Below are 25,910 nucleotides of genomic sequence, written 5' to 3' on the forward strand. Positions count from 1 at the left end.
ACCTTATTGCATGACTTGTCTTTGGTTCTGTTGGTTTAAAAGTAAAGCTGATTTTATAATGTTAGATGTGCAAGATAAACGTGTTTCTAGTATGAAAATAAGGCGACAAAAAGGTGTCTTATATCAAGTTAAGTTCCAAATAAGTTCAAACTTTGCAGATTAAGACAATTGGCAGCAGGCATATCTTTCTATATTTTCTGGTGTGCTTAAACATGTCATCTGTGGAAAGGTCTTAAACAATGATAGGTTTGCCAGAGCTGAAGGGGAGGTACGCCGATCAGGCATAAGATTTAAACCACCTTCCTAATACTGTGTAGGACATGGACCGTCTAAGAGGGTCCAGTGGGATCTAGTGAATTTAGAGGCCAGGTCAACATCTTGTGCTGTTCTTCATGTTTCTTTGAGTTGTTCCTAAAGCGTTTTTGTGTGTTAGCTTGTGTCAGGCTGCATCCCGCTGCCATCAAAGACCCATGTCATTGCTATGGAACATTGTGTTGTAACAAGGTGGTCAATGTTATTTACTTCTTCTGCCAGTGGTTTCAATGTTGTGGCTGATCGGTATATTGCAGCAACTAGGAATATGGTGCCTGTGGAAAACTGGAAAGCCCCAAAGAAAAGCTTCAGGTGAAACAGAAACTAACCACTTCGAGGAAGGATTGCAGTCCAACAATGAAAGTTATTTATAGCCAACACAAACACCAATTCCCACTTGTGCGCTTGTCTGATTTTTCCTCATCTGAAAGTAGAGTGGCAACTGTGAGTCAACTTGGAAGAGAGTGGTCCTGGAAGAGTTCACCAGTGTTTGTGTAATCACTCCCTCTGAAGTGGAAGACAAAAGAGCGGCACTTCGGTCAGAGATCCAAATGATTCGTTGAACTTTCTAAAATTTAGACACTGCCACAAACTCCTCTCACTCTAGTCCACGTCAGTCTTTGGAATGAAATTTGGAAATTCTCATCTGATCACAACTCATTTGTCTTCCCACAGCCATGCAGGGGAGCTTCGGACAAGAATTTGGTTGTCGAAGCTACTCATGCACATGGTGGTTAAAACCCCTTTCTTATTACCTCATCCCGGCCAGCCCCCTTCATTGTAGTCATTTTGAGAAAGCGTGACACCCGGTAGCCTGTAGACAGTCTTGCCAAGGCATGAGAACAGTTCCTTAGAAAAGCATCATGCAGCCCCACAGAATCCCCCAAAGTATTAAAAGAAAGAACCCAGAAGTTTTTACAAATACAGTCATATCCCTCCACAGAATCCAGTCATAGTGTATTATCCAAAAATACAGCATTTCCTCATCGGCTTTTATGAGCGTCTCCCATGGTCCCGAGGTGAAAGGAAACACCTCATAGCTTCCATGTGTCACTTCCTCCTCAGTAGCACATTCCCACAAGTGAGACTGGAATTTCCAACATAGCCAGTGGATGCAGGAGCGCATGAATAGGAAGGGAAATGTTAAAAATGGAATGTCCTGAAAGATGCCATCAGTGTTTTACTGGGCTGGAGTTGTAGTGTTTGTGCACGAAAAAAAAAAAAAAATGCTTTGTCTTGCGATTCTCCCCTGTTGCGGTATCCTCAGTTGACCGAGTTGGGCAAAAACACAAATAAGTGCATGTGAAGGCGAGAAAATAAACACGTGTGGAGGAATTTGTTTATACATAAGCTTAACTGTCCTGGTGTGGCCCTTTGGTTTCAGTTCTCACCCCGCTAAGAAAAGACTATAAAGGCTGTAGGCTTTCAAACATCAAATCTTGGGAATGGGAATCGTTGCCGTCACCCAGCGATTTGATTCGGTTCATTTTTGCTCATGCCGTCCAAACTGCTTCAAGTTTGCTCCACATCACGCAGGTCGCAGTGCGCATATAATTTTCCAGCGCGTCTCAAGAACAATCCGCATTGTTGTGTGCTCGGGCTGTATCGGAATACAGCGGGAAGCAAAGAAAGAGAACACTTCGGTCTTTTATGTGACCTCAGGGAGCGGATGTTTCTTTTCCCCACGCGCAGAAGAATTCACCTGAACGTGACGCTGAAATGGACCGGCCTCGGCGGTTTCCAGCCGTCCAGGTTCACTTCGTTAAACGAGACGCCAGAGGAATATTTTTTTTTTTTTTTTTTTTTTTTTTAGGAAGGACGGGATAAGATGTTCCACAGATACAGAGAGTTAATGGAGAAGAGAGCAGGAGAGAGACAAATTTGCTCCTCTCATATTACCCGCAAGCAAAATCCTCCTGTCATGCACGTCTGTGTTTGTATAAAGCCGAAGGTTCCTCGAGCTCAGGTTTGGTATTTCCTTGTGTTAATCAAAGCAAGACGGGGGCCGGTGCTGAGACTGGGACATGAAAGCCAGAGTTTTGCCCGTTTGCTGGACGCGGAAAAGCGTGCTTACTTTTCTTTACTCTATTAATAAAACCATACCTCATATCACGCTCTCTATGCTCAGTTTGTACCTCTGCAGGACATAGATGGCCGGTGTGAGGAACTTATACTTACTACCACAGATTCAACATGCTAAATTGGTCAAGAGGGGTCCGACTAGTGCCAATGTACACACTGACAAAACTCTCAAAGGCCTGACACCGGCCAACAGTCAAATTAATGTGTCATGGACTTCAGCCTTTCACATTTTTTACGCAGCCATGGATTCACACATGTAATGATTCTTATACACTGTTGTGTTGTCAGGGGTTCACTTACCTACAGTTCTGCCTTTTACATGTAATTTATTGGACTTGGTCAAAAATTAATCAACGCACCACATCCATTCATTTATTGGTTGTTTCAGAGTCCCCAGAGAAGCTGTAGACTTTCCAGTTGGGAAATCATCTGATGACAACCACAGTGAACCACAGTGAACTGCATAGCTTCTTCTACTTTTACTTTCTGCCACTCATAACATTCAGACTTATCAGCGAATGGATGGATTTTCCCTCAGCTCTTTTGTGCGTCCATTCCAGCGTATTAGGCCTGGATACATAACGAGGGCAAAAGGCCACGAAAGATCAGTCCCCAGACTCCTCACCTACCACAATACTTGACAAATAGACATCTGTCACATATCCGGGACACAATATGCTCATTGTCTGTCCGTCTCAGTCGCACAATCTCAGTACTCATAACCCATGTGCGCACATGCTCTCACACAACACAGACACCTCCTCCTCCTCTTCTCTCCGTGCTCAGAAACCTGCTAGCCTGCCAGCACTGGAAAACTTGGGAAAGATCATCTGCTAGAGTTCATCATGCCTTGAACGTCGTTTTGGCAGCTCGTACATCTGGAGAACAATCAGCGTACTATTTCAGAACCATTCCAGCGGACAGTGGGATGCATTATCTCATTAATAGGCATGTGAATGACAGCGTATGAGCAGTTTACAGATCGAGTGTTGTGCCCGTTTCCATGGATTCTGTTTACATCTAAACAGAGCGAGAAGATTTGGTTCTCACACCCAGCAAACTGTACCATAAAGTTATGACCCCAGATGTGACTCAGCCTCTCCTGCGGCTACAGCGGGTAGGTTGCAAAAGGCACTAATCCGCAGCAGTAGATTTCTAAAGTCTAAATTCAGCTGTATCGGACCGAAGACGATCAGCCACCTTGTCTGTTTAGGTGGTCGGGTAAATGCATATAATTATATCCAAGCATTTAATTTTAGATGATGCATTGGGATCGTGTCTCTTTCACCGAAGACAATCAGGACAAACAATCTTTGTAAGACCAGAGACTAGCCTTATTGCAAAATGGAGCCAAGAGGAAAATCCACCAAGGTCTGATTAAATTTCAAACAGGAGAAATATAGGTTGGCAGGAGAATTTTAGAAAGTCTGTATACATGGAATTAAATACACAATAAGCAATAATAATGATAATAATAATAATAATAATAATAATAATAATGAAATAAATAAGAAAAAAATACAAATTAAATATAAAAATGCAGGGATATAATATATATTTAAAAATAATAATAATAAAATAATAATAATAATAATTTCATAATAAATAAATAATTTAATGAATAAAAATAACAAATAAAATAATTAAATAGGCAATCAAATGTTACAGTGACCTACACAATCTCGTTTTATAAATGTATTAATAGCTATAATTATTTTTTATTAATTCTAAGTTTGGTTTAATTTAATCCCTGTTAATGACACACTGTACTTCTTTGTATTTTATCTATCTATCTATCTATCTATCTATCTATCTATATCTATATCTATATATATCTATATATATATATATATATATATCTATATATATATATATATATATATATACATATATATTTTATAAATGGGGTTATTTATTTATTCCGTTTTTTTGCTTCTCCGTGTGACTTCTTAGGGGATTCCACCAGTAAACAGTGGTTACCTGTGAGTCGGGCTCCATGTAAGGGCTTGTCTTGCCATCTTCACTAAGTATCGGTGACCACACTCTTTCTCCCGATCCCGATCTGAAAGACAATACCCATGAGAGAGTCAGATAAACCTGCCGCCACCTAACACCCACGCGCTGAAACATGCCATCATTTCAGCTGAGCAGGATAGACTTTTTCTTTATTATTCATGCTGACAGAATTTGATTTCCACCTCTAAGTGCTCATGTGCAGTGTGTAATTATTTCAGATCGTGAAAAGACACCCAGAAATGAAGGAAAGCAAACACGCCGCTGCCTGCTTTAATCCCCCTTCGAACGACTGTAAGCTGGGAAAGATGACGGCTTAAGCGTCACATAATATCCATATACACATGATATGTTATCTAATATTAGCCGTGCAGGTCCCGTTCATGTGCCAAAACAAATCGTATTCTGGACTTTGTTATGAGTGAGCGTCTGTGTGGGGATTTCTGCATTTGGCAGGATTTAGATTTCGAAAAGGGATGCAGCTACTTTCCATACTCCTTCCTCTGATGTGCAGATAAAGTCGTCTTCTTCATATCGCAGCTCCACCGAATGAGCTACTGCTGGAAGAACACCACAGCATTTTGAGATTTCTTTTTCCAAAAAGTAGTGATAAATGGAATACTGGTATCTGAGGCTGTCTCCGCTCCTCTTTAGACTACTAGTAATTGACTCCAGTTGTATATACTAACTGAACAGTACATGACTTGCAGCAGTGATAAAATATGTTATTACCAGGCTCAGATCCATACAATTTATCTCTTCCTTTAATAAGACAAAGTACAATGCTCTGGTGAGACTTATTTCCCAGGCCGATAGCAGTTTGCAAGTTTTACTTTTCATGGGTTATGAACTATGGAAGGGGAATTCTTTGGTTCAACGGCCTTTGGTTGCCATAGCGTTGGCTGTTAAGTGGGAAAGCATCCAACTTCCAAAAGGGTAACAACAGGACGTCACGATGAAGGACAGCAGAATGTGTGTGCGCGTTCTCTTTTTTTTCTTTCTCCGTCACCCTCCTACCTTCTATTCATCCACAGAGATGTGAAAAACCATTAAACCGGAGCGTGCACGCATTTGTTGACCCCACGCGGGGGAAGAGCTGATGTCTAAAGAGGTGAGGTCATGGAGCTGCAGCTGGCACAGCGCTGAGCTGAGGCAACGCTTCAGATATGAACCACGGAGGTGTTGCCATCAAGGGCGCTCTTGTGAGGGCGCCGAGTGTCTGGCAGATGAGCAGCAGCTACTGCGGAGGATGAAACCCTTCATCCACTCCACGATTTAGGGATAGAATGCCTTCATGTTTTCCGATTTGTTTGGTTGTGATGGTTACCACACAAACAGCCTATTGAAAGTCTGAAGTGGCCAATTTGAATTGACATTTTGGAAGTGCATCCGTAATTGTGGAGTTATAAAACCGAGGGTAGGTTCACTATGAAGAGGGACTTCTCTTATGTGCTTGGCATTTTAATTTCATTTTCAATATTCCTCTTGAAACACAACTGGTACACAGCTGGAATTTTGGCTGTTAGCAGACTTCATCCTTCAACTTCAACTTCGACTATTGAATAAACATAAATAGTCACGGCAGAAAGAAACAATCTGCAGCACACAAGATTGACTTTGAGACAATGGCGTGTATTGTTATTTTCAGTTCCAGCATTGAGTCAGGGTGTGAGGGATCACCCCAGAACATATGGGAGGGATAAGTGCACCAGACAAACACTCATTAATCTGTTGATTGTCTTTGTAATCCAGTTTGTCTTGCTTCTACTTTTCCAGTTCTCTGCATCTGTTTGTCTGATCTGAGGACAAATCTCTGAAGCCTCAGAAGTAAAGACCTGCCTGGAAATACCATCTCAAATTCGCCGATGTATTGAAAAAGATCATCACATCATCTGCAAAGCTATAGAAAATGTGAGGTCTTCTTTTAAAATCTAGTTTCCAAATGCCAAAGTACACTCTGAGAAGCCTGATGGACGCAGCAGACATGGTCAGTCTGTATCTACATACAAATGGTCCTGGACTTTCTAGCCATCAGCTCCCCTTATAACTGTATACGCCAATGTCAAACAAGGAAGACAGAAAAATGAAAAGAAAGCAAAAAAAGGCAAACGGTAAAGAGGAACCACATGAGGACCTAATTGAAATGCACGTGTTTTTAATTTGGTAAGCAGAACTGAATTATGAAAATAAAGTTCATTATATGGAAAAGGAAAAGCAAATATACAGAAAGCGGAACAGAAAATTGAAAGAAGTCTCAGGTCGTCAAGATGATTTTCCTCTACTTTCCTTTGGTCATATTTTCCCTTGCATGACCTCTTCCTGACAGGTTTAATTTCCTGATTGGGGAGCTCTGGTTTTTTGGAGTGGTCGATGAGTTTACTTTGGCACCACGGCGTTCGGGGAGGAGACGAGTGGCTGAAAACTAAGTACAAATTAAGATGTTGCTGATCACCTATCATTTCAGGGTTCACTTAGGGTCTCGCCTCATTGCCTCGCTCGATCACACCCATCTGTAAAAGGCCAGTTTTCAGCGTGATCATCTGTCAGACGCCGCCAGAGTCGCTCCTGTGTTATTTTGTAATGTGGCAGTTTAATAGTTCTCTCTTAAGGGAGCACAAACAGACCATTTAAAGAGAAGCCACGGAGGGTACGATCAACAAAAGTACATCTGGGTGTTGACGAGATTAGTGAAAGAAGGGAAATGAGAAGGAGGATCACGTCCTCCACCCAAAACACAGCCTCTGCTACAAAGCCTCTCACAAGCCATTAATGTTGCATTCATAACCACAAAAAAAAAAAAGTTCAAGAGCAATGACGAGATGAAGGCATGAGAAGGCAGCGGTGCCGGTAGGGGAGCGGCGTGCGTTAGATGGTTCCTTTGGAGGTTTCTTTATGTTTTTTGTCCCAGTTGGAGTCCTTTGCTCCTTTGGTCCCATGCAGCCTTATGCATAATTCCTCAGCAGTGAGTCACAGGTCGTGGAGTCAAAGCGAGACAGCAGGAGCAGATCTAATTTCTCTGTCTCTTTTCTCCTTCAAAATCATCTGCTCCATTTCTTCCTTTTGTTTTGCACTCCAGATGATAATCCATGTATATTAATCTCCTGCCGGGCCCCGTTATGTATTCATTCTACATGCACACTGTGTATTACATGTATTATATCACCTTACTTGGGGATGAAGCAATCATACAAAGCATCATCCCTCAAAACTTCAAGTCTAGGATAGTGCTGAAAATGTAGGCTCCACTTGTTTTTGCTTAACCAATGTTGGTCTCTTAGCTTTGCCCCTGCACCGGAAAAAACTGGACTAGTCTGTTGCCGAGAAGTGAAAGTGAGTTTTACTTTGGATTTATGATGGTTTTTCCCTTTCTGGCTCGAGCTAAACTTCCAACCAATTGTCAGCATTTGACCTACGCACGGCACCATCATCTAGGCTGACCAGTTTTTTGGCTCGTCGAAGGCCGCGCATAAGTGTTCCTTTGAATCCTGCACATCGGTTGAATCCTCAACTGCCTTTATTCTTTATGTTACCAAAGTATAAAACACTCTGTTAAGTTAAAGTCACAGTGAGTTCGACCGGAAAGCTCTGAAAAAGCCATCATGAGAACGTTTGAATCCGTTTGCTGCTTTAATCGACCACCGCTGTTACATGCTTATGTGAGCATATGCATTTGTAATTTTCCTTTAATGCCTTTCCATTGAAATCTGCCAATAAAATGCAGATGAATAGAATCTGAAATTTGTGATGCTCTCTTCTAAATAAAACTCTTTATAGTGAGGTTTGCGGACGATCCTGAATAACCACCAAGATTTTTCTGAAAGCTGTTGTGTTGGCCGTGGCAATTTATGTTGTTCTGAGACACACAAATTCCATTCATCCCTATTGTACTGGAATGAAAGCCAAACCCCAGAAAGAACAAAACATGTCCCTCTCTGCGTTAAACCTGTAAACCATCAGTTCAATCATCATCAACCGTAGGATGGCAACATCTAACTTTTTGTTTTACGGAATACAAGAACAAGACATGCAGTCGGAGTAACATACACAGTGAAGGCACCATGAGTCATTTCTCAGCACATTTAACTTGCCATCCCAGCACGACTCTTTCCAAAAAGCCTGACCAGCAGTGGAAACACATATCCCAACCACCGTCATCTGTCTCTCAGGCCTCTGCAGCCACATGGCTTTCTCCATTAAGCTCTGGCAGAAGGACGGAAACTGCAGAGAGGTGAAGGCACCATGGAAGCAACGGGAGAAAAAAAAGATGAAGATATAAAAAGAAAAGGGGATTAGGGGACTGGGATTTTAGGTTTGGAGAGGGGTAGCTTAGAGGTCAGGGATGGAGAAAGTACGGGATGAAGAAAAGAGGAACGGGGGGGAGAAGCTTTCCCTCCACAGCTGGTTCATGTATTCACAGGCTCTGTTTAGGTCTGAAGATATACAGACTGGGAAAAGCAGACATGACACACTCCAATGAGCCCAGTGTGCCGGTCCAGGTCCTCTGACTTTAAAGTGAACTTGTACGTTGCATGTGTACGGGGCGTCAGCCATTTTCCCTCCTCGGTGAGACGATGCAGCTCCATTTGAACACGAATGCCAGGAACTAACAAAAACTAGTAAGGGTGTTTCAACTCACAGCGAAGCGCTGACAGGCCTGAATCAGTGGGGAGGCCTGGTGGAAAATTGAAAGCTATGTTTATTTCTTGACCTCAGTGTACTCTTTTGTTTCTTGTCCATGTCTTGACTTCTTTCTTTGTTGCTTTTGTCTGTATCGTTCTAATCTTGACTTTTCTGCAGACAGAGATATTACTGTTCCTTCCACTTATGACCACGCCTTCTTCTTCTTTGGTATGCTTCCCAAGACATCAGGGCTTGCAGCAACGTTTGCATGCATGAAAGTGATGTGAAGCATTTGCTACAGCCACCGTAGAGTGCCAAGCTTGCCCTAGATAGTGCTCATGGAGTGAGGGAAAAGCATTTGGTAGTGTTAAAGAACGCTGTAGCTTCAGAGGCATTACGTGGCCCAACACCACACCAAGGAGGAGGCTTTCACATCTGCAACATCTGTTTGATTCAGATCACAGCGTGTTGGACTCCAGCCTTTGGTTTGTTTGACCAGGTGTGAACACAGCAATAGTAGTGAATTCTTAAGCCGTTCATATATGAGGCATGGGGGGACATAAAAATGCCCTGAGCCAATCCAAACACCAGGCATAAACACGGCAAATGCCAATGTTGACATTGTGCCACGCTAAATTTTGTTTGTAGTGATGCATTTTACGCCAATCAGGCATAACATTATGACTCATGCCTGTGGTGACTGGCCACAATGTTGTTAGAGGCCGGCTTTGGGTCCTATGGGTAGAGGGGATTGGCATCTGTGGATCATCCCATCAGTTTGGGATCTACAGAATTTGGAGGTCAGGTTATTGTGTGCGCCTATGTCAAGCTGCATCGGATGGGGGGGCCTGGTCTATGTCTAAATAACATCCACATGAATGAATGCCACGTCCAAAGGTTTCCCAGCAGAACACTAAATTGTCGCAAGATGGTCAGTGTTATTTACTTCTCCTGTCAGTGGTCATAATGTTATGGCTGATCGGTGTAACTGCGTTTTAGCGTGCAAGTGAACCAGATCAAAAAATCTTTCCTGATGCTGAGCAGCTTTAAAAATGCTCCTCAACGGTAATGATGAAAAATGAGGGTCATGAAACTAAGTGAAACTAAACGTGGACACATTACAAAGAAACACTCTTGTGTTACACAAGACCTCAAGCTCAGATGCATCCAGCGTACTGTAATTTTGGTTCACGGCAGACGTGTGGACTCATATATTTGTCCATCGGCAGCAGTAGAAAATTACAGGTCTCCCGTTTCTTGTGACTGTTTGGAGTATTTTATGGCACGGTCCTTTAATGAGTGCTGAGAACTGCTGTCCTCTAAAATATTATTTTCTAGTGAGTCAGCATGGGTTCATCGAGTCACTCCCTATTTTTCTACGCACCAGAATAAATGGTTTTCTTTTTGGGAGCTTGAACCAGGGCTTGAACCTTCCTCACCCAAGCCGAGATCAGATGGTAGGGGTTACAGTTCCCAGGACCATTTCTTTCGTTGTGTTTCTTGGAGGTAACTTTTTTTTCCCCTTTTTGATAAATGAGATTTTAAAGGTGGCATTTTGTTTATCTGATCAGTCATAGTGACCATTACTGTTTATTAACACAGGATTTCCTGTGCAGCACTGGAAAAAGTTACACTCAATGTTTAGGACATTGAATGCAATGTCTACTGGCTGCAAATAACTGAACTGGATAACACAGGTGCTGCCTTGATTTATATTTGACTTAAAAAAAAAAGTTGCATCCCTGCAGGAATACTCAAAGATTATTTCGACACTTCCGGAGCTGTACGTTCTCTATCCACAGGAGAGAAACAAAGATTCACTGCGACTTAACTGTATCTCTAGCAATGCATAAACCAGAACATGTTGGCTGTAAAACTGCCTTCTAAGCAGAGATGAGCACATGTGTAATTCTCACTTGCTCTCTCTGATTCACAGCTCCTCCAGTCGACTTTAACCCCCCCCCTCCCCGAATTCACTGCCATCTCTGTTTCTTTTTCCTCTTTCTCATTATTTCCACCATCTTTTAGACGTCTCTGTCCCTCATCTTCATCTTACACTTAAAGATTCGTTTCAAAAACACTGACTTTCCTCTGCTTGATCCCATCTTTCTGTTTCTACCCTCCCCTTCACGAGCTTTTCGTTTCAACTCTGTAGTGGCGCCAAAGGTACTTTCCTATCTCTCAGGCATGCCTTACCCTCCTCCTGTCCAGCAGCAGGGCTGTTCACTGTAATTATTCAAGCAATATACTGCGAAGAGGTCACATTCCAGCAGCGAGCCGCGTCTGGCCTTTAGTTTTATGGCCCTGCATCCAAATGCATCCTATCTTGTCAGTTTAAATTGCAAATTAAGGTAGTACAGTGAACAACATAGACTGGCAGTTTACTTGTGGATTGAATTTGGAAGAATCATTTTTAAATAAGTTAGAAACATCCCCTGCTGATATCCTTCAAAACATATTTACGTATTAACGTATGTTCGGAGTTGATTCCTTTATTTCTATTGACGGAAATGAGTTTTCATTTTTCATTCAGTCCCACCCATTCTGACAAGCAGCTGAAGTTCAAGTCATGATCCCAGAGTTTCCAAACACCAAATGTGTCCGCCTACAACTACGAAAAGAAAAAAGAAGGGGAAAAAACACGCATTTTCCCACTTGGATGTAGATGGATCACCTTTATAATGACAGATGTGTTCAAATCTGACTACAACCAGACAAAGGCCAAGCGTGAAGCAACATGGAATCAGTTCTGCGTATGTGCTGCATATCCATCACTATGAAGTGGTCCTGCTTTTTATCACACTAAATTACTTCTCACATTCTCTAATGTGTTTTCACAGTTTCAGGGGAAATTTAAGTCAAATTTGGAAAGATTAAGGTGTAAGTAGTGAAGTGTGGGAGTGCACTCTTTTTTGCGTTCATGCAGCTGTAGCCTGCGAGCTTCCCTGGTCATTACACTGAATGCTCCTTTATGTATCCTTAAATAAATTTACAATCCCTATGTGGACAAACCACTTAACGCTCAGCCGCTCAGTTTGATATATAGACGTAGGGTGGTGGGGGGGGGGGCTGCTTCATGCTAGAGTGCATGCCATAAAACACAAATACAGCTCAGAGAAAAAAAAAAAGACTGTATTTGGAGATGGTGCATGAGTGAAGCTTTTCTTATCTGACTGGTCTGGTTGCAAGAAGTCAACTCCATGATCCAAACCATTATGGGAAAGAGAAAGAGAGTGTCGTCCGCTGCCCTAAAAGGAGAGAGCTGAAGCACCAGTTGGCAGTTGTCACTTGTAACTGACTCTGAAACCACACAGTGTTCCTCATCTGAGAGGACGGGGATCGGAGTTTGCCAGATGCGCTCCGCACTTTCCAACGCTCTGGCAGCCCAAAGCAACCATCTAATATAAATGCGGGAAGCAAGTTACATTTCAGTTTTTCCTTGGTTACAACCTCCCAACCATCCGCCTCTGTCATTAACCGTTTACATGGATGATTTCCATTCCGCTACGCTGTCAGAAACATGCCTCTCTTTCGCTTAAGGTCAACTGCATGCATCCTCATAAAATGTTGCATCAGTCTGAAGGGCAGAAGACGCATTTCCAGCCTGTGAACTGGTAAAACGCACAATATCGACCTGTTAATTTCATCTGCAAAGGTCACCGTCTGACGCAACGTGTCCACAGGCCTCATTGACTTTGATAGTGAGCAGATTATTTAAAGCGTCATAAAACTGTGTTCTGATGCTATGACTAGAGTGTGCCAGGCTGAATGCACCATGACCAGAAACCGAAACGATGTGTGTGTGTGTTCATGGACAAGCTGTAAATGACCTTAGTCATAAAAAAATAAAAATAAAAAATCTGTCAAGTTCTTCAACTCATTTAATGAGCCTCAGTGCAAAATCCCTAAGAGGGTCAAAGTGGTGATGATTACTTTGACTAATGCTTATTATTTCCTGTTGTCCAATTACTGTGAACTTTATAAATCCCATCAGGCCATCCTCACTGGAAGACGTGCTTAGAAGGGAGTGTGTCAACAAGCCCTTATAAGCAACTCCCCGGGCTATTTGTTATTGTGTGACATGACATTACATGGGGTTTCTCAAGCAAACATGAAGAAACCTTCTGAACCATGAACTGGTTTGGAGTTAATAAGCTAGGCCTTTGTAGTGTCATGACAAGCTTTCAGTATAGGCTGTGTAACCTATAGTGAAAGAAGTAAAGGTGGCAAACCGCATCAGGATTTTTGTTTTAATTGATTTAATTTGCATGTCAGCCATGTCTTGTGCTGTCCAGCGACAAGGACAATGCAATGATTCTAAAGGCTGTTACAGAGATATTTCTTCTCACGGCTTATTCTTGACACATCAACAAGGCAGAAGCTTGTTCTCGTGTGGTGTCCGGTTACTGTTCTGTGAGTGGTCAGAAATTGGAAATCGGGAATGCTAGCGGCTACCGGAAATGCTCTGTGAGCTCCCAGATGCTAATATTCACAGTGTGACCGCTAATCTGCCCTGGGCAGAGATCGGCATACTGTGTGTGGGTGAGTGGTGAATAAATGGAGTGGTCCGAATGAGTCCTTCGTGGTCCATCTCCCGCATGTCAAACAATGCTTAGCACGTGTGACGTCTGCTTCATTGGGAGGGGCCTACGAGGACTTTGCGGAGTTTGGCAGATGAGGTTCTCGTGAGGTATAAGGGACATGGCCAGAACAAACTTTATTCTTGTTCTCTAGGAACGTGAACCAATTTCCAAGAGATAGAGGGTGATCATCTCTAGAAGGTGAAACCGTTCATCAGTCATGTGAGTATCTTATCTAAGTCAGGGTGAGCATTAACTTTATTTAAGGAGTTAAAATCCTCCTAAGGACAGTGTAAAAAATTAATAAAACACTTGTGCATCCACATGCATTATGGTTCTTTGATACAAACACAATTATTTGACATCATATACCCATCCATTAACCTTCACCAGGGTCAAGAAGTCAACATAATGTAGGATTTTTCTGTTAAGGACATTCTCCGTACCTGGTGATGCTGAGTGTGAGCTGCTGAGTGCAGGTTTTGATCCTGTTCTGAGCCTCCATGTGTGTCATCTGCTCCGTGCTGTCGCCATTGATAGCCAGAATGGTGTCGCCTGGAGACAGGTCACCCAGAGCCGCCTTGCTGCCAGGTGTTACCTAAAGATAACATTCACACACACACACACACACACACACACACACACACACACACACACACACACACACACACACACACACACACACACACACACACACACACACACCACACACACACACACACACACACACACACACACACACACACACACACACCCAAGAAAAGAAAGAGCTGTTTTAAGTGGCGTCAAACTGTCAGCGACGAAGAAAGACAAAAAGGAAGAAATGAAAAAGAGCATGAGTGTGGTGGGAGTGTCAACACGGGGGCCAAATTCAACAAAAGCAGCTCTCTTTTGATTTATGAGATATTGCCTTGGGCAGCACTCTAGGTTTACATTTTCAAAAGCCAGCAACAGTGACACTGGGAAATGAGAGGTTTGCTCGGAGTTTTGAAGGTGGTGAAATATCTGGAAATAACTGCTAACGTTTTATACACTTTCCCTTTTGAAAAAAACAGATACAATTTTATGATCACTCAGCAGTCTGGGAGGGAGCTACTTTGAACAGAGCTTGCATATAGTTTGAACTTTGAACCTTAACCACTGTGTCTGTGTAATGTTAGATTGATTTGCAAGCATCTGGTCAATATGTTCTCCCGTTTTTCTTCTTTTGATTCGTCACTGTCGTTTTTGATCTTGTAAAACATGTGTCCGCATCGCTTTAATCCGGGAGATGTTCTTTCAGTGGTTGAACAGCGTAGGTTTCTCTCTGTGATCTTTCATTCCTGAAACGCTTTAAGGACATTTGAGCCCCACAGGGAGGTTGAGGTAGAGAGAAGGCATTTGGGGGGGGCGGGCGTCCCAGTGGGTATGTTTCACCTTCATGGACATACCAAGCAACATGTGATATCAATTTTCCATTATTACGCACACATACAAATGTCCCAGCTATTTCTAAGCCTGTATCTGACTGATATATGGCTTTGGCACACAGAAAGAAGAAGAAATTATTTCTTCCACAGTAAAACTGCTATTCTTTAATAGCATAGAAAAAAAAAGATGTAATGTAACGCGAACAATTGTCATCACATCTCGCAATGTCGAGCAATGGCATGTGTCTATATTTTTCCAACCATTAAATGTGAAGAGACTTCCTGCAGCTGGATGTAATTTCTGCAGTCAAAGTGTTTTTTGGGGGAATTTTTGGGCAAACAAATCTGGACTTTTGAGATTGCCTAAAGGCTAATTCAGGGTACTGCGGGACATAGACGGTGTAACCTATGTGTGTAGCCAACGTTGGTGCAGCTCACTCCATAAAAACACACCCAAACGTAGACAAGTCGTGCAAATGTTTATATCTCCGAACCTCCTCAGTTAACCTTTGCTCGATGTGTTCCATCTTTATTGATCCAAAACAATTAACTCAAGTATTGCAGAGACGGGCAAGGAGCTGGAAATGCTAAATAGACTTGGGAGGTTAAACGACCTATGAGTTATAGTAGTGACAGTGTGTTCATTTTCTTGCATAACAGTAATAGGAACTATCTTCTAAACTATCTTCTAATAGGAACTACTATCTAAAATTTAAGGATCTTCATATTCTATGGCGCAAAATGGTTATTTTCACTAATGACTAATCCGCTGATTATCATCTCAATAAACAGTTAAGTCAATGAAATGATGGCGAAACCTCAAACATACTTCCCTTTTTGTCAATTTAATGAATAATAAAATCTACTAAAAGTTTAAAATCTTTACCTATTACCTGCTGTTGTGGTCGGAACCAGAGAACCAGAGAAAGTAGTGTATTTTATTGAGCTTACTGTCTGTGGGAAGACACAGTTGAGGAGGCTAATGAAAAAAGAGCTAGATATGCAGAGATGGCAGCAGAAGCTGAGCAGTGAAGGTGGAAGGTGAAATTCTCCACTGCTCTCCTGTGTGAGCTGGGCATTCGTGGGAGAAAATAGAGGGTCGCAGTAAACAACATGTCCCTGGAGGCAGAACGAGTGAGCATGTGAGTGGTTGTGGGTAAGGAGGAAACATGCTAGGTAGGGAGCAAGCTAAAGGTAACGTGACCAAGACGTTGGAACTCACTAGGCTAGTTAGCCTTTTGTCTTCTTGTTGGTTGCTAGTTGGTAGCTGACTGCTAGCATGCTGGTCGGTTTTCAGTTGGACTCGGCTTCTAAATGTGTTTTGCCTCGGATGTCGGCACAAGGGATTGTAACATCTTATCCTGTGCATTAATGAATAAGGTTGAAACTAGAAAACACTTGTTATTTTTACTTAAATGCTAATTAATGTTCTGTTTGTGGATTTATAGACTGAGAGTCCACCCTCTGAGGATTAAAAGGCCCCTTAATTATCCCCTTGTGGATCATTAAAGCCTGTCTAAGTCTGAGTGTATATAAAACAGAAGGGATCATAAGATTTAAGATGGTGTTCCTGTTGATGAAGGTTTTAAGTGTGGCATTATTTGTAAGGTCATTCATCTCAGTACCAGAGCGCACAATGCCTGACAAAACCTTCTGCCTTGACAGCTGAACCTTTAAGATGTATTGTGTTTGGAACAATAAGGCCTTGCAGGTAGTAGTAATCTAATCCAAGCTAAATTAAGATATGACTGAATGCAATCCAAACAAAAAAAAAAAGAGTGAACTGCTGCTTGTACAAGAGCAGAAGGCTCGCTTACCGGGAAGAGCGCTTTAAGAGCAAAGGCACACAAGTTCACGCTCCATGAAGCACTAATAGCTGAGTCGTGTGGTTCAGATGTGGAATTCCTAATTTACAGCCTCTGACCCCCAACCCGTTCTCTCCCCACCCACCCCCGCCCCCCAACATGTCCCTGACTCAGTTCCGGTAAACTGAGAGGTCACTGTGGGGAGTGTGAGTAAGCTTGTGAGTTGAGAGTCTCAAGGGAAAAGCAAACCCACCTAAGCTTACTTTATCCTCCAGCTGCACTTGTAGAAATCTGACATAAACAATAATCTAAATCTCGAAGATTAAAGTTTTTTTTCTTAAAATAAGCAAAAGCATGACTAATGTTTTTTTTTCTTTCTTTTTTTGGGAGGAATACCGAACAGATTGTTGTTTGTCAGTGCTTTAGTTGACAGACGCTAACTGGAGGTTATAGTTTGAGCCCCCTGTCATTTAGCAAGACCTCCCCCAGTGAGAATGCGTGTTTGTGTGTCTGCGTCTTGGGTTTGTGCCTGGGTTGTGTCATAGTGGATGGAAGTTTGTGCACCCCCAACACACACACTCATAACATCACCTCAGGGTCAGGGCCGTGAAGACACACACAGTGGCATGCCAAGAACCACAATGGCACGGCTGAGGTCGTCACTGGAGGACGAACATTCCTGTCTACTAGAAAATGTAAGGATGATGTAGAGTTATGTGGTTCAGACATAATCACGGCGTGCTATATTTACACTGTGCTCAGAGTAGAATGTAAAGATTTAAGTCTATAGAGCTTTTAAGAGTCATTTTCTAATTAAGATTTAATTCTATGGTCCGGGCGAGCAAGCCATACCAACATTTATTTATTTTATTTTTTTTCATCTTCTTTCTCCCAAGAAACCACTTCTATAGTAACAAAGGACTTCCACTTTCTCCGTTTGTTGGGTTAAATAAAGCTAACAAGAGGAAACCTTTTGAAAACAAACAGCACGTGTGACTGCAGCTAAATGAGTTGCAAAGGCACCAAAGTTGCAAAGTTGCTCTGAATAATAAAAAGTGGTTTCCAAACCTCTCTGGAAGGAAATAAAAGACAATGAATTACACAAAAATGATTTCACTTGAGTGACTTCATGACAGATGGTAAGAATTGAAGTGTAATTTTCACCCAGTAAATCCAACAGATGTGCAAAGAATTGTCAAAAACAAAAGAAACTAAAAGTTAATTTAGATAATTAATAATTGTCATGCAGCTGTTATATGATTGTTAGAACAGCTTATTTTAGTCATCACAAACTGCTCACAGATATGCGAAGCACACTGTGTTTAGGACCGATAGAAGGCACATTTTACATAGCAATAAAGTCACCGATGTGGATCAGACAAGCAGCCGTGATGGAAACACCGATCGCGCAGAACACAACTCAGGGAACTGGCAATTTCGCAAAGGAAACAGAGGCTCGGTTTCCACACGGGGCTGCTCCACAAACAGCGACACAGTTAAACGCTAACAGATAGAGCGGTTCGTAAATGACGGCCTCATGTCACACGGAGTCATCATGTGGCGTGCTGAGGCTTGGGGAATATGCGCCGCAGTGCGGTTTCACTGAGAGCATGTGCGTTTGAGAGCACAGCAAAGAAGAAGTTCGGATATACTCTGGACTGTGTGCGATGAAGCTGATTTGTTCCACTATTGTTTGTAGTGATCAAGCTCTAAACCACAAATCCACATTTAAACCATGGCTACCTTTGAGAAAATTTTCAGAATACACAATTATTTAGGACACTTTTACATCGATAGAGAAGCGATATATTTTCCTGCCAATAGCACAGATATTGGTATCGACCACATTGCTAATATTGTGCAAGTCTCCCTTGTGCCTCCTAAACTCATCCAAGAATGGTTCTTCTGAGGGTGTCCTATGGTGTCTGGCAACACAGTGTTGTTAGTGGGGGGTCTTTGAGGGGAGGGGCTTCTGTGGATCATCCCACAGATACTTGATCAGTTTGGGATCTAGGCCAGGTCGACCACTTGTGCTGTTCTTCAGGCTGCATCCTGCTGCTGCCATCAAGGAGTGTCACTGACATGGGGTGGGGGTGCCTGGTCTGATCTAGGTGGGTGGTACATGTCTAAGTAACATTCACACCAATGCCAGGTCCAAAAGATTCCCAGCAGAACATTATTTGTTTCTCCTGTCAGTGGTTTTAATGTTGTATGATATGAAAACTTCTTTATAGGACATAATACAGAACAAGCTGCTAATTAAGAACTGGTGTGCTCACGAAATTTGTCCTGGAGAGCACGCTCCATGGTTTACAATACTCTCGGAGGCATTAAAGCTGTCTGAGCAAACAGTTGCGACGAGTCAAGTGGCATCTTCACAGTAAGTTGCTAACTTGCTTGTGAAATAACTGAATGCCCGGAGTTAATTAAGAACTCCCTGACAGTCATAGCTTCACACATGCAAAGTTAGCAAGAGGACTAGCAAGCTAAATACCTCACAGAATCTCAATGTCAGAAGATTTTACCTCCTAAATATCGGTATCGATATCAACCCCAAAAGTCCAGTGTGAATTTTCTGTAAATTCTCTTCCTTTCTCTTTTTCTTATTAGTCAGAGAGCAACTTCAAACTAGACAAAGGCCCATTACAGTATAAAAGACTATGTCACGGTTACAACGTATTTTAAATTACTATATAATCCAGTGGTTAAGCTCTGACTCACATTGAACTACCGCGATTTTAATTCTGCTGAATCACTAGTTATGTTTAATCTTGTACGGCAACTCGCAGCCCCAACTGATCGTCCAGGTGTCTCTTGACCTGTAAATCTCTAAATCAACACTCACTGGTGGTTTATTTTTAACTTTTGTGCCAAGAAGAACTTCATGCGCAAATTCCTCAGAGGCTCTTTCTGCCGGGGTGGGAGCACCAAGTCGCACAGTGAGTAATTCCTGGCAATGTGTCAGAGGCCTTTGTTTTCTTGTTGGACCTGTGATAGGAACCATGGTTATGACCTTGGTGGCACTTTGGAAAGCCTCTACACAGGGTGGAGTGTGAGGTTCCTGACTGGTGTGCGTTAATCACACTCAAACAAAGAGGCCGAGCGTGCCAAGACCAATCAGAAAGACTGCAGCTAATGATTAAACATGTGGGCTTGGACTTGAAAGAGAACATGGGGAAATGGGAGAGTCACTTCAGCTTAAAAGCTGTCTGTGAGGCATTCATGTACTTCCAGAATGAGTCTAACACTATGCATCAGTATTAGTCATGGGAGATTTGTAGCAGTCCCTGGAAATCTGATTTGTTACAAGGTTAGGGATAATTCAGATGTTGTCAGGAAGTAGAAGTAAACGCAAATAACTCCAATCTGCACTGCTGTTTACAATTAGAAATTTCACAAATTGCCGTTTTCCTTGTGTCCTTCACGTTGATCATGTGCTGCAAAGCTATAATTACTCGTGATATTTGTTTTGGACCAAAACTTCCCATCTCAACAGAACCTCTCGCACGTCTCACGTTAACGAAGAAGAGCTAAGCAAGCTACAACCCACCCTTACCCTACTGCTTCAAGAACACAACAGCTTCATCCACAACAGGAAATTCTTCGAGAGTTACCATCTGTTATCTCTCGCTCAGTTTGTTGTGGACATGCATCATCTATAATTCTAGCCCGGAGAAAAGAGCAGCCAAAGAGAAGACTAGAGCCGACTATTATAACCCGCAGTGTCCCAGAAACAGCCCCATGTGGCTTCAGGTCATGTGTCCCGTCTCTGGTATGTGGCCCGGACAGACGCACACCGGGAGATTAAAGGGTACAAAGGACACTTAAGTCATTTGACGTGCTAATGTGCTCAGTTATAATTTGCGTTTTGTGATTTCAATTCTGTTACGAAACAAGCAACGTGACTTGGCCTGACTGGAGGACGCACAACTCCAGTGAATACGAGAAGAAAGGGTTCATTAGTGGGAACATAGACCATGAGATTCAATTGATTTTCTTTGTCTCTTAAACTCACAAATAAACCGCAAAGATTACCAGCACCAGCTTATCACACTCTCATGAGGAGGGTGAACTTTGTTCCCGTTCACATGAGACATAACAAAAAAAGAAAACCCTGAGGTACATGTAAGCTGATACCTTACTGTATACTGTATACAACAAGCTACAGGTGGAGCAGATGCATTACACTTCATCACAAATAAGCTTTCAGGCTTCAAACTTAGAATGTAGAGGTGAAACTACTGGATGACCGAAGTTCTTCCTCAGTAAAATATTAAGTAAATGGCAGAGAGACTGAAACTGTCCAAAGTGTGGCTTCACTTCACCAGAAGTAACAACGCAACGTGCAACTTATGCAGCACCGTAATTTCGAGCTAGGGCGGCAACTCCACCAGCACGCTGAAGCGTTTGTCGACTACACACGTCGTTAAATACCATGTGTCGGCAATCTCCGGTCAACAAGCGCAGCTATCGCCAAGTCTCTGCAGAGCAGAGCTAGAGAGTATCCACTGGTCAATTTCCTATTTGTTTTCGTACACAATCTGTTGTTTAGAAAGTCAATAAAAAATTGCTGTTGTTCACACAAAACCACGAACGCCTACTTTTTCTGAACCAAAAAATTTACTTGAGGGGTTGATAAGGGCATCAATAAAATCTTATCAGTGCCCAACCCTACACTTAACTCATCTCTCAAACTTTCTCAAACATCCATATGTAAGTCTGCCGTTCTGATTTACTTTCACTGCAAGTGTTTCAGAATAAAATGAGAGAATGTGGAAGAAATCGTCCATCTTTCAGAAGCTGCAAGTGCTGCGACAGTATGAACTTAAAGGCGTCAGAGGGGGATTCAAATGTATTTACTCAACACTCCGTTGTGAATTCCTGTCTATACGACCAGTGTTTGCCAACTGGCAGGACTGACAAGTGTCCTGCGTCACCTTCTGTCTGGAAGTGAGTTTGACATCGATGTACAAAGGGACTTCTACCACAGCCGCCACATGCAACGCACCCACTCTAAATGCGCACTGTGTTTTTTATTTTCCTTTATGTTCCTCTTTCTCTGCCACTCAATCTCTCATTCACTCAAAGCCATTTAACAACCTGACCCAGCGTGCACGCAAACACACTAACTAGGGGAAAATGTTTCCAGAGTCAAACAGGCACGTCTTTAACTGGCTCAAGGCCTAATGGGCTGCCAGGGGACTAATGGGCTTATCCTGGGACATTATCACCTTAAGCAAAGAAACAGCTGCTGCCGTAACAACTTGTTTTCTGGTATTTACAACTCAAAATGCAGGTGTCTCGTGCTATTCACGCATATATATATGCACAAAGACATGGAAGAGGAAGGAAGGAATATGCAAATGGTAAAAAATAAATGGTAACCCCCTCAAGAGCCATTTATTGACACCATGAGGCATAAACCATCCTTCTCTCAGAAAACACTTCCTATCCCTTTTCCATGTCACCGCTCAACACATCTTAATGGCCATCTCGAGCATGCACCACGCAGCAGGAATGCAGGGAGCATGTGATGAATTGCGGGTTTAGGAGCTGCTGCTCCAGTATATCAGCAACAATGAATCACACCGTGCATCCAATTCGATCAGCTCCCACGCGGCGAAAACGATTCCTTTTCGGTTTTCATTTTATTTTTTATTATCTGGCCAATTACTTATTCACTCACACCAAAAACAGATAGCAGGATTTAACAATCAACACGTCCTGCAAGGAAAACCAAATTTTGTGGCATCAGCTGATGTTCCGGAGCTCATGACGTCAATTGGACTCAGAACTGCTTTGTAATGGCTGGTGGAAAGCAAAAAGAAAGCCTTTAGCTTGCTGCCAGGACCCTGTGTAATTATGCCTCTGACATGACTTATTTTGCCAAATATGCTTGCATCTCAGCAGCTGCTTCCTTGTCCAACTTTCAAGCCAAGAGTTTGGAATTAGCCGAAAATCCCCCGCAATTTACTCCCGCAAGCGTCTGCTCGATGTGCGCGTTGGTTTTTGCTGCCATTTTTCTTATGTAACTGTCCATGAAATGTAACCAGCAATTAATTTCAGCCGTGCCATCATCACACAGTTATGCAACGTTCAACATACAAAAGGCTTCCCCGAGCGTGGAATGCTTTTTTAATATTGGCAGTCATGCAGGTATGCGCTGATTGTACTGGTGAAAAACTGAGCGATAAGCTACAATGAGTTTAAAGATAAGATGTACCCTCATTGAACTAGCTGAACAAGTTATCAAATACGTTGATGCACTTAAGACGCACTAAGCAACAGTTTGAGATTACGATCATCCTGAAACACAAGTGGTTCCCAATAGATTGTAGTCTCACACATATCCCATATTCATTTTGGTTTTGAGCAAAGCACCTGCTGTAAATTATACTGGACCAAAAGAAAACTAATTGAAAGCTGGATTCTTCCAATAGAAAACTGCAAGGGAATTTTTTCATATCTGATTTCTGGACTTTTGAAATTGCAAATTTTAGTTTTTTTTTTTTTTTTTTGGACCGTGACTTGCAGAGGCAAAAACTGCCAAAGTTGCAATGGAGTCAAACCTCTCAAGACCTCTCAGTGCGAGTGAAAACTTCGTGTCATCACAAACTTTGAGGGGCCCCGGGTGCACTTTGGGTCAAAGCGTCAGCGGCTCATCTCTTTCTCTCAAAGTCGTTAATTGCCCGCAGTAAATCCAAAAATTACACCTCTGGTTTGAAGTGCAAGAGCCCTGTAGTTACAGGGTCGGCTTGGAGCTGGCGGTACAGCTCGGTGCAACACCTGGAATCCCTCAGCGGCACCAATGAGCTCTGATGAAAAACAAATGTCAGCGCCGCTCTCCCCCCTGCCCTCCCCCTGCCCTCCCCTCCGTCCCTCCTGTTAGCCCCTGCAGCAGGACCGGGACCAGACCCTGTTTACCTTGGCTGAGGTGAAGTGCTGGCTACTGCCAGATCCACTGACTCCTGACCCACATTGTGAGGGTTGGGGAAGTTCATGAGACCTTCTGAGGACCACGTCTCCCAATATTAACTATGACTGGTCAACTTAAAACTGGATGTTTTCAACAGAGAGCGTAAAGCAAAACAGCAATGTTCACATGTATAAATATGGACTTTCTTTTAATATTCTTATTAATTTTTTGGTTTGTCTCATTTGTCATTGCTGATTATTCTGTTTTTAGAAAAGTGTGATGTCCATGTCAAATAAAATAAAATAAACATAACATAATGATGGCTCCTTTTCCAGGGTTTAAAACAATGTGCACAGACTTCTGACTGGTTGTGCATATAAATATACCTTCTTCTGAGTATGACAATGCTGAACTCCTCTAAGTGATGGTCGGCCAGATGCAATGACTCACACAACAGCGCTGGCAAATTTGTCTGCCAGAAAGTAGACGCCACCATCTGTCTGCTTTTGGAGGACAGCTCCTGTTTAATTACCGCCGATAGGGATAACAGACCCTAGTGAGTCTGAAATATTCCAACGCGACTCTCTGCGAACTTTCCCCGCATCCCAGCTCGGCGTTTGCTCAATGAATCACTGAAAGGAAAAAGCGCCGGGTTCATGAGCCGGCTCCCCTCTCCGTGCCTTTTTCTTTCCGCACGGATCAATGAATGAAAACACACGCAGGCGCAAGAACACAGCGCGGCCACGGCCACTACCTACCCTGGAGACGGTTAACGGTGTGCTGAAGTCCCGTCCTCCCACCAGCCGAAACCCCCACGGAGAGGGTCCCCTTAGTGTCACGGTCTGGGGCATGTTTGGCGTTTTTAAAAAAAAATAAAAATAAAAAATAAAGAATACAGCTAGAGAGATGACAGGTAAACGGAGAGTAGTGGAGAAACGTTCCTCGAAATGCGCGTAAAAAAAAAAATAGGGAACTGGCCCGAGTCCTCCGCCTAGCTGCTAGGCAACGCTGTCCCGGCTCTGAAAACTTTCCTCCCCTCTTGATTCAAGTTTAAATAACGAAGCCGCCTCTGACGTCGGAGGACGGGCTGTCCTACCCACCTTCAGCCGGTCTGTGGAGGGGGAGGGAGGGCCTGTCCTGCCCACCTTAGGCCGGTCTACATGGAGTGGGAGGGACGGCGCTGCTTCAGGGAGAAGGAGTCTGGGAAATGAGTTTATTGCGGACAGGTGTAAATGCGGGACTCGGTATGCACCTTGCTATACGCTGTAAAGATACGTGGTTTCGCGGTGTTGTGTATGTTCCATACGATATTATACGCTTAAAATACTTGTCATTCATTCATTTCTTCTGAAGATCCCGCAGGTAAGATTATTACACTTAGACCAGGGGTCTTTAAGGTTTTTTCAGACCAAGGACCCCCAAGCTGATGTGACCCCCTACCTACTATATATAGTAGGTATATATATACATAAAACACTATAAAAGTGTTTTATATTAAACACAGCCCAGTGCTATTTATAAATATGCATTATTATTATCAATCTGCATTCAGATATTCAGATAATACACAGGTTCAAATATTATTATTATATATATTTTTTATTTCAAACATGTGCAACTAGGGTGACAGCAATGTCTTCTTCCTTCATTTATCCCTTTACTAAAATATGTTGGATTTCTGTTAATGTGTATTTAACCCTTTGACTTCCACACTAAGAAATGTTAATAGTGTGCACTGCAAACTGAGTATTTTGACTTATCATTATTAAAATGTTCACACGATTGTACAGCGATATGATGTATTTTTTTTTAGCTATGGTCATCTATTCAAAACCGCTACATCTCAGAAGTATAAACGCCACTGCTTAGATTTTTTATAAATAATGTGTTCACACATGGGAAAATTTGTGTATCTTGCAAACTGAATGACTAGCAAGGGGGTACAAAATGAGAAATTAAGCATTTTATTGTCTACTACTACCGCTGCAAAAAAAAGATCAACCATGCCGTTACAATGGCCGTCTAAGGGTTAAAGACATTTTAATTTGTGGGGGGAAATTAAAAAAAAAATAAATAAATAATAATAATAATATATAAAAATCAAAGATTTTGTGACCCTGCTGCAGTACCTCTTTGAACCCCCTATTGAAGACCTACGACTTAGACAGTTAGA

At 42.5% G+C, this 25,910-nt stretch overlaps 1 protein-coding gene across 1 annotated transcript in view; it reads right to left on the reverse strand.

The window, feature by feature from the left end:
• pdlim4 (PDZ and LIM domain 4) overlaps positions 1-24,772 on the reverse strand; it is a 46,147-nt gene extending 21,375 nt beyond the window's left edge. Inside the window, exons 1-3 of the mRNA XM_047606626.1 lie at positions 24,496-24,772; positions 14,054-14,205; positions 4,375-4,456 (exon numbers count right to left, since the gene is read on the reverse strand). Coding sequence (XP_047462582.1) covers positions 4,375-4,456; positions 14,054-14,205; positions 24,496-24,588 — 327 coding nt within the window. The 5' untranslated portion in view covers positions 24,589-24,772. The remainder of the gene's footprint in view (positions 1-4,374; positions 4,457-14,053; positions 14,206-24,495) is intronic.
• Between the last annotated feature and the right edge of the window lie 1,138 nt (positions 24,773-25,910).

The sequence above is a fragment of the Mugil cephalus genome, chromosome 15 (genome assembly GCF_022458985.1).
Source record: "Mugil cephalus isolate CIBA_MC_2020 chromosome 15, CIBA_Mcephalus_1.1, whole genome shotgun sequence".
Taxonomy (NCBI): Eukaryota; Metazoa; Chordata; class Actinopteri; order Mugiliformes; family Mugilidae; genus Mugil; species Mugil cephalus.